General features: G+C 42.2%; 2 protein-coding genes across 2 annotated transcripts in view; one reads left to right on the top strand and one right to left on the bottom strand.

The window, feature by feature from the left end:
* OPN3 (opsin 3) overlaps window positions 1-7,225 on the top strand; it is a 32,589-nt gene extending 25,364 nt beyond the window's left edge. The window contains exons 3-4 of the mRNA XM_028531232.2: window positions 2,882-3,133; window positions 5,880-7,225. Coding sequence (XP_028387033.1) covers window positions 2,882-3,133; window positions 5,880-6,143 — 516 coding nt within the window. The 3' untranslated portion in view covers window positions 6,144-7,225. The remainder of the gene's footprint in view (window positions 1-2,881; window positions 3,134-5,879) is intronic.
* A 298-nt stretch (window positions 7,226-7,523) lies between these two features.
* KMO (kynurenine 3-monooxygenase) overlaps window positions 7,524-13,892 on the bottom strand; it is a 42,296-nt gene continuing 35,927 nt past the window's right edge. The window contains 4 exon segments of the mRNA XM_028531416.2: window positions 7,524-8,370; window positions 8,373-8,510; window positions 12,658-12,717; window positions 13,248-13,349. Of these exon segments, the coding sequence (XP_028387217.1) occupies window positions 8,308-8,370; window positions 8,373-8,510; window positions 12,658-12,717; window positions 13,248-13,349 (363 nt within the window). The 3' untranslated portion in view covers window positions 7,524-8,307.

Genomic DNA, 13,892 nt, shown 5'->3' with positions numbered 1-13,892 from the left:
TTTTGAGCCATAAAGGGCAAGACCTGACCACCAGCAGATTTCCTGCCAGGTACTAGCAGGAGTGACATGTGAAATAACAGTGTGGGGCACACTCCATATTCCACAGAGGCAAAGGCTCTCCTTTTTCACAGCTGCATAGTATTCCACTGGTTAAGCGTACCACATTGTTTTTATCCACTCACTTCATATCTTCAGTGCTGACTGGCCCACCTTCTCAAGTCTCTTTCAAGGGCCTCTTTTCCCTGGGCCTCCCTTGCATTACCTCTCATCTCATGCTAGATACTAGCCCTGGACAATCTCACATCCTGCCAGGATTTCTCCTCCCTGCTGGTGACTTTGAAATCTCTACTTCTGATCCAGGTTGTTCTTCTGACCTCCATTATATCTGCACAGTCGATTGCCTATTGAATATCTCCATGTGGATGGTCCACAGACTAGTGAAACTCAACATGCGTGAAGATGGATTTGTCACCTTTCCCCCGCAAACCTGCTACTCATCCGTTCCCTTTCTCAGTGAACCATCATCATTCCTAGCTACCCAGACATTAAAGAGTGATCTTTGACTATTCTTCATCCTTGTTTTCCCCCACATCCAACCAATTATCGATTTTTATCTATTCAACCTCATCTATTTTTTCATGTATCATTTTCCTCCTTTCCCATTGCCACAGACTCAATCCTAATGGGCCTTAGTTTTTCTTCCTTCATCCTTGCTTTCCTCTAGTCCATGTGCTTCACACTACCACCAGAGCTATTGTTCTCAAATGCAAATATTCTCATGTCACTGCCTAGCTAACATCCTGTAGCAGTTCCATTGCCTTGGTGATGAAGCACTAAGTCCCTGAGTGTGGCCACCAGGTCCGGCAAGGCCATCCTCTGGCTGCCTGTTCTGCATCATCTCTTGACATGCCCTCCCTCTTGCCACCTTAGGGTTCAGCCAGTTGCAACCTTTCTTCTTTCTAGAACTTGACATGTGTTCTTTTACCTCTTTGCCTTAACGTCCTTCTTTTCCCTGGAACATTCTTCTGTCTCTCCTCCTTACTTGGCTAAGGAGGGACTTACTCTCCTCCTTCTTGGATGTGGATCTTCCGGCTCTACCCCACCCCTGAACTGAGTACCCACCCTGTGTATTCCCATAGTCCTCCCTGCTCACTCCCCCCCATAGCATGTGTCACGTACGGAAGCAGAAGTGTGTTTACCACCCTCACCGAGCAGTGGCTTAATTCCTCAAGCACAGACACCCGGTCTTACTGTTCACCTACAGCTGGAATAGTACACACATGTGACAGGTGATCAGCGACTATTTCTGGAGTGAGAAACAGATGGCGTGGGAAGGGGAAGTGGTGAAAGGGCGCAGACAGCCTGTCTCTGGAGGGGTTTCCGTGGTCGGTGGGTTCAGAGTCTCAGCTGCGTCTCAGCACCAGGGGTTCTGTGCCCTTCTGCCGAGCTCAGGGTGTTTGCAAAGCGTGGAAACCGAGTTTGAGCGTGATATCCAGAGTTTGGAGACAGTTCCTAATGCTAGACTGAGAGGAGTCATCTGGGTCTTGAAAAGGTTTTGGTTAGTGGGCAAGAAATCTGTGGTCACTTTCCTTTATGGAGTCAGGGTCTGTGAATGTTTGGGGAAGTCATATGTGAGAAACGGTGAGGAGTGTATGTGTTTAGGTTATGGTTGTTTAGGTGATTAATTTTTCATTTTTTAGATTTTGCAAACTCAAAGAGGAAGAAAAAAAATCCCAAGAAGAATTATTTGTACCTGTGTCCGGTCCTTCTGCTCTAGAAAAGAATCAAACATTTAAATTATCTATGTTATCTTCTATTTGTGTCCACATGAATACATGATTCTAATAAGAATCTTGTTTCTTAAATACAACTTTAGATAATATTAATAGGTTAGATGTATTAGTTCAAATACATTTTTAAGTACTATAAGCAAATGAGCTAACTTATTTGGAAATTTTCCTTCATTTTTATAAAAGAAAAAGAACACTTAGAGATTGTTGAAATGCAATCAGTACCCCAGTTTAAAATTACATATTAAATATCAACAGTAGGCTGGATACCTTTTTCAAAATCAACATTTAAAGCATTTGTATTTTTGTAGCATAATGAGCTTGGACTAGTCAGAAATAACCATTTTATTTAAGAGCATGCTTTTGGTGTACAGGAATATTTCTCCCCTCACCTTAATAACACATTTATAATAATAACAGGAGGAATATCTAAAGAATACTTTATCTGAGAAAGTTTGTCCAAGAACTTTACAAATGGAAGAACTGAACAAAATCTAATGGGAACGCAGTAGGAGCAGGAGATATGCTGGTGTTTAAGGAAAGGGACCATGTAGGTTTTGCCAAGTGCTCATCTCTGCAACCAAGCCCCTGATGAAACCAATCACAGATTCCTCGTCAGATCCCACCTGATAGCCATTAGCTGTGAATCGGAAGTCACAGTAGCTTCCGGCAAGAGTTCATGCGTGAATTCAGTTCCCACCATGATCAGCTGTAGGCTTAACCACGCAGAACTCTGGCTGTCACGCATTTGCTCTGAGAATCTGAGGGTCATGCTGTCCACAAGGGTTTCCAGGATCAGGGAGAAACTGAGTATCAATAAAATTGTTCATTTTATACTTCTTTAACTAGAAAACGTTAAAAACCACTAATGGATCTAAGAGACACTATAGTTCAGTGTATTATGTCAAAGATGAGGAGACCAAGACCCGGAGAGATTAAGGGCAGGTTCCGGGTCAGAACTCCGCCTCCCCAGTTCCTGCTCGGTTCTCTTTCCCTGAAGGTGGGGCCAAGATTGGTGCCCAAGACTCTATTATAAAAACAACAAAAATAATTCTACCCTTTCCAACCGTCTCCTCTCTTTCTTTCTGCAGCTTCATTGTGTTGAAGATCTTCAGACAACCCAGGTGATCAAGATTTTAAGATATGAAAAGAAAGTGGCCAAAATGTGCTTTGTCATGATATTCACCTTCCTGGTTTTTTGGATGCCTTATATTGTGGTCTGTCTCTTGGTGGTTAATGGTTACGGACACCTGGTCAGTCCAACGGTGTCTGTGGTTTCCTACCTGTCCGCTAAATCAAGCGCTGTCCATAACCCGCTGATCTACGTCTTCATGATCAGAAAGGTAAGCTTTGGAATGAAATGCTTGCTTCCAGCCTAGGGGGTGGGGTTGTGGAAAGCTAGAATGCATTTACGGAAATAATTCCGAGGAGCTTCCATGACAAAAACCCAAATAGAAAATTTTACAGGAAAGCAAAGGCTTCAAGAAGAAAAATAAAATATTCCACCCCAAAATGATAACAGTTCTACCCCCTGGCGGTTCATGCTTGTTAAGTAGAATTCTATTAAAATTAGCATTTAATAGAGACCATTTTATGTCTAGTGTTAATAACAGTCACACCAGATGTTAATAATAATATGGATATGCTGGGGAGACATTGCAGGATTGGTTTCAGACCACGGCAAATATAATGAGTATTACATTTAATATTCTTACTATATATGCCCTGGCTGGTGTGGCTCAGTGGATTGAGTACAGGCCTGCCATCCTAAGGTCTCTGGTTCAATTCCCAGTTATGACACATGTTTAGGTTGCTGGCCAGGTCCCCAGTTGGAGGCATGCAAGAAGCAGCCAATCAATGTATCTCTAGCACATTGATGGTTCCTCCCTCTTTTTTCTCTCTCCCTTCCCCTCTCTCTAAAAATAAATAAACAAAATATTTTAAAAAATAAAATGAAATTCTTACCACATTATGCAGGTTATACCTGTTATCATCACAAAACTCCATGAAATAGTCACTGTTATTATTTTTTTATTTTATTTATGGACTATCACATATATTCAGAGAAGTTACATAATTTGCCTGATCTAGGAAGTGTGGATGGCTGGATTTTGACCTCATTTGCTTGAATCCTACAAGTTCACAGTCACAACTGTTCACTTGGGGTTCCAAGTACCATTAGCAACTGGTTGGGTTATTATGATGCCATGGCCAGTGTGTAGCTAAGATTGATTTGGCTCAGGAAACTTCCTGTATATCTGTTGTGTCTGTTTCTGTAGTAGAAAGTGTCAGTATGCACACGCCACCGTGGTTTTGACTCAACGGTGTTCAGTCAGACTGAGAGGCCTCATTGTGATTGACACGAAGCTGAGCCTCTAAGTTACAAAGTGGAAAGATCAGAGAATTTAAATGTTATGCACAAGGGCTAATGACACTGTTGGGATTTTAAAGCAACAGATCACATTAATAACAGGCAAAATGTCTACTCTGACTTCTAATGTTTCAAGAGTTGGGAAGAAGGGGACACTTGTATATTAGCCTTCTAATGCTCACGCCCAGTGCTCTTCTTACACCTTCCCTTTTCCTTGAATGTTGTTGGTTTGCCCTCCCCGTGAGCCTGGTCTCATAGGGCTCAGTCCCCTTTCCCTGATGACCTTCTCTCCCTGGCGCGTTGCCTTCCATTCGTCTGCTTCCTGGGAGCCCATGACCTTTAACCTGGGCGTGTGTCAGAACCTCGGGATTTCTTGCACTGGCCACAGGAGAACCATCAGAACCCCTGAAGTGTTTCTAAAACTCTTTGAAAATTTGCACACGTGAATTTTTCTAGTGAGGTGGATTATAACTTTAATCTTCTGAAGGAATAGAAGACCTTAGTTTAAGGACGACCACCTCCGCAGGCAAATGAGTACATTTTTAACTAAATTACTTTTTGAGTCCTTTATCTGGGCTGCTGGGCTACCAATCAGTGCTCTTAAAACTTTAGTATGTAGGCACCACCCTGGAGACCCTGTGAAAGGGCACATTCTGAGTTAGTATGTTTTGGTGTCCAAGATCCTGCACGTCTGTCTAACCAGCTCCCACACGGTCCTCATGTTTCTGGTGTCTGGGAGCGCCCTTTGCACAGGAAGTACAAAGGATGCAACAAACAAACGAATGAATGAATGAATGAAACAATGGTCCTTATCCTCAAGGAGCTTGCCATTTAAGTTGGAAAACACATTCTTTGGCACGCAAAGTCTATTTAGCACTTAAAATAAAGTGTCTTTAGCAGTTAACCTGACATACCAAATGGTATATTGGGGAATCAAAAGAGTCTCAAACAAGTAAATATTTTGAAGGTAAGTATAAATTAAATGATAACATATATAAATGGACTTCAAAGAAGATAGATATCAATGTAGCTATTATACTTTTTTATTGATATTTCCCGATCTGCAAAAGCCTACATATTACTCTAAACAAAGGGGATGAAAATGAAATTAAGTAAATTTTTATTTATATGCTTTATTGGTCATGATGGACAATTATAACAAAAACCCTGAGATCTCAGTGGATTCACAAGAAAAAGGTTATCGCTCATTCAGATCAGAGTCCACAGTCCAGTGTCTCTATGGAGAAGATGGGGTCGGTTCCATTCAGTCACTTAGGAAAGTGCGTTGAGACCAATGCACCCCTTGAGCGCTAAGGTCTCTGGGACAGGGAAGATCGAGGAGGAGCCCCTAAAAGGGAGCTGAGAAATAGCATTGAACCCAGGACAGAGTAGAAACACAGGTGTTGGTGGACACCAGCCATCTGAAGAAACCAGCCATCTTAAAGAAACAAAGGTGGCTTCCCTTGCAGACAGTTCATGCAACTCGAATCTACAGAGATGCTAAGGTGTCACACATTCCTACACAGCCTACTTAATAGAATTATAGTCAATAAAAGGCAAAACTGCAGGGTTACTTAGGGAGATCTGAGTGTGGCCACCTTACCCCCCACCCCTATCAGAGAACAACCTGAATTGCATTGAATGAATTGTCTTGAATGCTAATCCGGATTAAGGGCCACGTTTTTCTTGCTATTCGGCCTTATTTTCTCTCTGCCCAGTTTCGAAGGTCCCTTTTGCAACTGCTGTGTGTCCAGCTGCTGAGGTGCCAGACGCCTGCTCCGGACCTGCCAGCAGCTGGCAGTGAGATGCAGATCAGGCCCATTGTGACGTCCCAGAAAGATGGCAACAGGCCAAAGAAGAAGGTGACTTTCAGTCCTTCTTCCATCGTTTTTATCATCACCAGTGATGAATCACTATCAACTGGCGACAGTGACAAGACTAATGTCTCCAAGGGTGATGCAATCCAAGTACGACCTTTATAAGAATAAACAATGGTAAGATGAAATGGGTACTTAACTGAATACCACCGTGAGACTCCTGTTATAAGGACCGTTTTGGAATCCCCATTCTGTGTAATATCAACTGAGCTTCTGCGGCCCAAAAGGAAATTCAGATTGTTCGTGAACTCTCCAGCCTCTGGGAGCAACTGAGCACGGCCAGTCCTTCCCGTTCAATGGGTGCTTCATACAGTGAAAAACCTCGCGGGGGCACAAGACAGGTTGATGGGGGCACCATCAACTTCTAACACATTGGGAACTTTCATTTCAGATACAGTTTTTAAACGACTGTATTTCCAAGGCGCACAATACATTGTTCCCCAAAAAATGCATAGTGCAAAAATAACTTTGTCTCATACACAGGTATTAAATAGCTAGAAAAGCAGGAATTTCCTGGAGTGTTGGGTTCTATTTGGTGTCATGTCCAATGTTTGACCAATTAAATCGATCAGAGACCCTTCTAGGATGAAAGGAAAATCAAACCCCTAACTCTGTCTGAAACCAAAGATTTGCTGTATGTTAGTATGGTAAAGAGGAGCTTCACACAAATGTGCTGCTGAGCGGGCTCTAGGAGCTGCTACCGAAAAGCAACACAGCCAGGAAAATAGGTGGTGGGTTTCAAGGTCATCGTGGTGTGCAGGCAGTCACATGTGAACAGAGGAGGTACGTGGTAAGGATCGTGTTGATGGAAGACGGCTATCTCCATCACGGTGTCCAACCTTCTGGTGTCTCCAGGCCACACCGGAAGAAGAGTTGTCTTGGGCCACACGTTAAATACACAAACACTAATAAAAACTGATGAGCAAAAAAAAAAAAAGGTTTGAAGTAAATGTACGATTTTGTGTTGGGCCACATTCATAGCCAACCTGAGGTTCATGTGGCCTGTGGGCCACAGGTTGGACACCCCTGAACCTATATCATTTCAAACATGAACATGGCAAGAGTACCTCTCTCTTTAATAATTTTCCACCCTTTTGCCAAGCGTTCCGGATTTAATTTAAAGAGAGAGTTCCAAAAAAACAAACAAGCTTACATTTGTAGGGGGATGAGAGTAAATGGAGAACTGTGCTAATAAAATATATTCTTTAATCTTTATTACTGTTCAGTCAAGCTACTGGATAACCAATAATGTAGAGGCCATTTTCCCATGAGTCCCTGTTTAGATTAACCACGGATTATTAGAACTGAAGGATTTCTTTGACACTGTATAAATGAAACAGTGATAAATGGTTGTATTTATTTTATTGCCTCCTGTTTATTTCTTAGACGACTGTCCTACTAGAGTTGCATTTTCATAGTCAATCATGTTTGAAATATTCCTAAAATTCAGTTGGACTTTTGAAGAAGGAAGAAACAAAGAACACATTTTTCACTGGACAAAATCACTTTATATCTGGTTGTGTGACAGCATGTAGTTCAAGTTAGTAGTACCTGCTTCCAAAAGTCTGAAATGGAATAAAATATGCCCTCCTATTTATACAAATACCATCTCCCTCTGTTTCCTCTGTCTTCTCTTGTCTGTGTAGGTATTTCCTTCATAAATACAACCCTTTCTGTCCTTCCCTTAGCATGGCATTCAAAGACTTTTCTAATCTTCAGAAGATACCACTGGCCTTTGAAGACTGGGAAATAATATCGATTCATTATGAACTCTCTAGAAAGTCCCACAATTTGTCCTTTACATTTCCAGTTTCGTCAAGTGCACCCGAGCCCTGTGCTTTGATAAGTTCCATGCACGTGATCAAAAGTGTCATTAACATTGTAAGGCACATTGGCATGCTTAGTCCCAGGCATTGAGTCAAATCCTGTCCTGATCTCTGTTACCTCCATTCAAGAACGCGTGTGATCCGTGTCTTCCTCGACGTCTCCAGGGCCTCACTTTTTGAGAAGTGAAAGCAGTATTAGTCATTGCACTTTTATATTTAGACATAAGCATAGTGTTGTGGGAAGCTGCTTGTTGCACCTTCAAGTGGCGGCTTTAAAAAATACATAGTTTCATCGAACACATAAAGCAATTCTACACTGCATTTAATGCCAGGATGACAGATGTCTTCCATCAGTGAATTAAATTTGATGATGGGAGACATGGTTTTAATCCTTCGATTGGATTACAGAGAAATCAAGTATATTTGCTACTTTAGCACCTCTGTTACCTGCTAGTGACATTGGAGATTTGTTCTAGGGACTCCATGGAGTTGGCAGGACAACATGTCCTGTATTCTGAAAGTTAGTGACCCAGTCCCATGGTCTTCTCAAGTAGTCCTGGAGTCTTGGTGACAGGGAACTCATAAGCAGGTAGGTAGTACCCATGGCTGTCAGTGCTCCAAAGAAATAGAATCCTTTGTTTATCACCTGTAGAGACAGCAAGAACTCACGTTATTTGTGCAGAGATTAAAATCTTGAGATAAACTTTATTCTTGAATGACCGAGGAGTATACAATTCCCCCTTTGTTCTTGAACCTGAAACAGCAATTTAATTTCATGACGACTAGGTAGTCTTGCAATGGCTGGGGGCGTCAAGAATTTGGAGCTTCCTTCCTTTCTCTCTTTCCAGAGACACCTGAATCCATGTGTTCTGTACAAGGGATTCTTAGCAGCGAACCTTTGTACGGTCATTAAGAAATCCAGTTTAGAAAAAGAGCTATGAACTCTTAGGAGAGTACTGTGCTGGAGCCACACACAATCCATTGCTCAGACCCTGCACTAGGTGTCCATGAGAAGAGTGATGCACCCGGTGGCCTCGATGATTCAGAAGACACAAACCCAAAGAGTTTAACCACCTGCGTCTTTACCACCTGCAGTATATCAACTGCATCAGCGAGGTACACTCTCATATCATCCTGGCCTCTGTCACTGTACTTATTGTCCTGTATTCTAACTGCCTGTCACCATTTCTCTCCCCTATTACACTGTGAGCTCCTTGATGGCGGGGACCCTATTTTATTCACCTCTGGATGAGTAAACTCAGTTCCTTCCAATCCATTCTCCACACAGCAAAGTGATCTTTCTACGATCTGCACCTGAGTTTATTAGCTTCCTTCGGTCTCCCTGCTTCCCTCAAGTTAATATTCAAGATGTTTATGAAAGCCATTCTGATGGGTGTGAGGTGACAGCTCATTGTGGCTTTGATTTGCATTTCCCTGATGATTAGTGATGCTGAACACTTTTTTATGTACTTGCTGGCCATCTGTGTGTCTTCTTTGGAAAAATGTCTATTTAGGTCTTCTACCCATTTTTTAAATTATTTTAAACATTTAATTATAGTTAATGTATAACATATTGGTTTCAGGTGTACAACCCAGTGATTAGATATATATTTAAATGACAAAGTGATCACCTGATAAATCTAATAACCATCTGATACCACACAGTTATTACAGCATGGGGAATATGGTCAATGTTAACTATATTCCCCATGCTGTACTTTACATCCCCATGACTATTCTGTAATGACCAGTTTGCATTTCCGGATCCCTTTTCCTTTTTTACCCACCCCTCTAAGCCTCCCTCCCCTCTGGCAGCCATCAGTCTGTTCTCTGTATCTATGAGTCTGTTTCTGTTCTGCTTGTTCATTTATTTTGTTTGTTTTTTGAAGATTCCACAAAAAATGAAATTATATGGCATTTGTCTTTCTCTGTCTCACTTATTTCACTCAGCACAATACCCTTTAGGTCTATACATGTTGATGCAGATGGCAAAATTTCTTTTTTTTTTTTGTGGCTGAGTCATAGTCCATTGTATATATACACCACTTCTTCTTTATCCATTCATCTTGCTACTTTTAAGATTCTCTATTTGTCTTTAAACACTGGAATTTTAATTATGATGTGTCTTGGGGTGGGCCTCTATGGGTTAATCTTGTTTTGGATTCTCTGAACTTCCTGGACTTGTATGTCTATTTACTTCACTAGGTTAGGAAGTTTTTGTCATTATTTTTTAAATAGATTTTCAATTTCTTGCTCTCTCTCTTCTGCTTTAGGCAGCCCCATGATGCAAATGTTGGTATACTTTATGTAGTCCCAGATGCCCCTTAAGCTATTGTCATTTTTTTGCCATTTACTTTTTACTAAGTTTATTGGGATGACATTGGTTAGTCTCATTTTGTTTTGGATTCTTTTTTTTTTTTTTTTTTTTTCTGTCCTGATTGGGTGTTTTCTGCTTCTTTGTTTCCCATATTGCTGATTTGATCTTCTGCTTCATCTGTTCTACTGTTGATTCCCTATAATGTATTCTTCATTTCAGTCCTTGTATTCTGCATTTTTCACTATTTTTAAATGTTTTCTACCTCCATTTTTGTGTTTCCTATCTCTTTGTTGAAGTTTTCATGCAGAGTGAAAGAGTTTTCACTACTCTTTTCCTGAGTTCATTGAGCATCATTATAACCAGTGTTTTGAACTCTGCATTTGGTAGATTGCTTGCCTTCGTTTTGTTTAGTTCTTTTTCTAGTGTTTTGTTCTGTTCTTTCATGTGGGTCATGTTTCTTTGTCTTCTCATTTTGGCAGCCTCCCTGTTTGCTTCTGTGTATTAGGTAGAGCTGCTGTGTCTCCCAGGCTTCGTAGAGTGGCCTTATGTAACAGATGTCCTGTGAGGCCCAGAGGCCCAGCCTCCCTAGTCATCCAAGCTGGGAGCTCCAGGTGTTGGCCCCTGTGTTGGCTGTGTGTACCCTTCTGTTGTAGTTGAAACTTGATTGTTTCATTAAGTGGGACATCACTGGGAAGGATCTACCCCCAGACCCTTTTGTTGCAAGGGCCAGCTACAACTACAGTGGAGAATCTGCTGTATGTGCAGGGGCCTATTCCATAGAGCAAGACTTGCTTCCGTGGGGTTCTCATGCCCTACCAGTCTGCCCCTTGATGTGTCACTGGTGGAGCTGGTTGTGTGGTGCTCTGGCACAGTCTGAAGCTGGCCACTGGGCATGCTGGCTCTGGGGCCTCCTAGGAGGTGCAGGCTGAGGTCAGCCACCACCTGTACCCTGCCTGGGGCCACCTGAGCTACAAAGCGATCTGCAGATGGCTCTACTTAGGATGGCCTTCGAAGTGCCTGGGAGGGGCCAAGCTGCAAACCAAGGCTGGCTGCTACTAGTGCTGGGCCCAGGGCCACTTAGCAAGATATAAGATACATGCTGAGACCCGGTGCTGCTTGTTTGGGGTTTGTGAATCTTTGGGAGATTTTAGAAATGTCTGCAGCATAAGCCAAGACAGGCCATTTGCATGGGAAAAGCCACTGGAAATGGCTTGGGTGGGCCCTCAATTTGGGTAGGGTGGGGTCTCAGGGACTCACCAGGGTGGGACAAACAGTGCTAATGGTGTGAAAGATGTAGCCAGGTTGATAAAAACTCAGATAAGGTGCTCGCCTTTCTCTGCCAGCTCAATTGGGAGAGGGCTCAGCAAGGAAACAATGGCTTCTGCCAGCACTTCTGTCCGAGGGAAAGCTGCCCCTCCAGCTCTCTGCCTCTCCATATGTCCCTGGCACCTATAGACCTGCTGCCCCAGCACAGAGCTCAGAGCAAGTAAGTCCTGGTAAGTTGCTCAGAGAGTAGATCCTAAAAGTTCTTATCACAAGAAAAAATAATTTTGTTAATCGTGTGTGGTGATGGGTGTTAACTAGACTTATTGTGGTGATCCTTTTGCAATGTATACAAATATTGAATCATTATGTTGTATACCTGAAACTAATATAATGTTATATGTCAATTATACCTTAATAATTTTTTTAAAAAATGATGTTTAAGGCTATCTTATGATTTCAGCTCTTGCTTTCGCCATTTTCACATGCATGTGGTACTTTCCAGCTCCCCTGAAATACTTAGCATTTTCACTCTGAACACGTGAGAGGTTTCTTCAGCTTCTGGTGTTCTGGCCTGTTCCCACTCTCCTCCACCGGCAGTTTGTACATTTCCACTGCACTTGTCCATTCTCCCCCTAGTCTCTGAGCTATGAGAAGTGCAGGGGGAGGATTTCTTGTTCACTGCCATGCCCAGCCCAGTCTCTACACTAAATACAACTATTTGTTGAGTGCGCGAAGTTGTAAAATTTCCAAAATGGAAGATCTGAATGTCTATTTACTGGTTTCTCTAGGCCAACTGCCCAAAATGAATGTGGGATAGCATTATATTAGAACTTGAATGTTTTTTATAAGTGATTTATTTTTGTCCAGTTTTACCAATGAAACCCCTACGAGTATTGCATGAAGCAAAAGTCAATTGATACATAAAAGTGAAAAGTCACTTTGATAAAAAAAAGTAAAAAGGTTAGAATTAGCACCAATTTGGGTTTGTTTTTTTTTTAAATATCTTCCCTTCCAAAGCTCTCACTCACTCCCTTTGCCTCTTTGTGAAGCACACTGCCTTCTGTGTACTCAGGGCACTTTTCATTTGGAAGGCAAACATTCCATGTGAGTCACTTTATTTCTTTACCTGCCTGAAGCACACATAACCAAAACACTATGTATCTCGACACATCGGATTTAAAAGAGGCAAAAAATCTGAGTCTGTCCCAACCTTTTTTTGCCAATGCCAGCGCAGCACTGCTTCATGGTACCTTATTCTGGAAAATGTGACCTGTAAGAAAGTTTAAAGAGTACCAGTACTCGGTACATTCTTTAATGGCTAATCAGAAGATTAAAATAAGGAAAAGGCTTAAGTTCAGACCTTCCCATGGTGTAGAGGGGGATGAAGGTGGAGGACCTTCCCATGGTATAGACGGGGATGGAGGTGGAGGACCTTCCCATGGTGTAGAGGGGGATGAAGGTGGAGGACCTTCCCATGGTGTAGAGGGGAATAAAGGTGGAGGACCTTCCCATGGTGCAGAGAGGAATGAAGGTGGAGGACCTTCCCATGGTATAGACGGGGATGGAGGTGGAGGGCCTTCCCATGGTGTAGAGGGGAATGAAGGTGGAGGACCTTCCCATGGTGTACAGGGGGATGGAGGTGGAGGACCTTCCCATGGTGTAGAGGGGAATGAAGGTGGAGGACCTTCCCATGGTATAGATGGGGATGGAGGTGGAGGACCTTCCCATGGTGTAGAGGGGAATGATGAAGGTGGAGGACCTTCCCATGGTATAGATGGGGATGGAGGTGGAGGACCTTACCATGGTGTAGAGGGGAATAAAGGTGGAGGGCATGATAGTATGAAGAAATCTCTCCACATTCTTCTGGAAGATGAACCATCTTGAGGTGACGTGTGATCGCATCTGCAATAATGTAAGAGGTTTCAGGAATACCTTGGACAAAATGCCTTTCTTTCTTTACCATAACTTATTAATACTTTTTATTCTTATTCATCATAAAGCCAGACACAAAGTAATCAGGTAAGTTCTTATTTCCAAAATCTCCATTCCCAATCCCTTTTGGTAATTCTCAGCAGTAGAGGCCATTATCTTGAAAAGGTAGAGCAATTATACCAAATCTGTTGGAGAACTCTGTTTTGCTCAGAGGTATGTATGGGAACTGTATTGCAGTTTCTTAAACTGGATCTGTGGGTAATTGGTGAACCCAATGATTTAACTAATTTCTGTTGCTTCCTGGTTAGTTTGGAATACTGTTTATGGCAGGGAAGTATCTGTTTAAAGGTATTCCATCTTCAGAACAAATATTGGGTTGTAGCTGTCTTGCTTTTAATGACACGGGGAAGAAACATTAATGAGCCGTTTAGTATGTCATAGAACTTCCTTCACCACATATGAAACTACTCTGCTCAAATGGAAGTCCCCTTTATTACTTTCTGGCTTTAAGAA

Source organism: Phyllostomus discolor, chromosome 15 (assembly GCF_004126475.2).
Source record: "Phyllostomus discolor isolate MPI-MPIP mPhyDis1 chromosome 15, mPhyDis1.pri.v3, whole genome shotgun sequence".
NCBI classification, from domain to species: Eukaryota; Metazoa; Chordata; class Mammalia; order Chiroptera; family Phyllostomidae; genus Phyllostomus; species Phyllostomus discolor.
The sequence above is the reverse complement of the archived record's forward strand: the minus strand, read 5'-3'. Positions and strand labels throughout refer to the sequence as shown.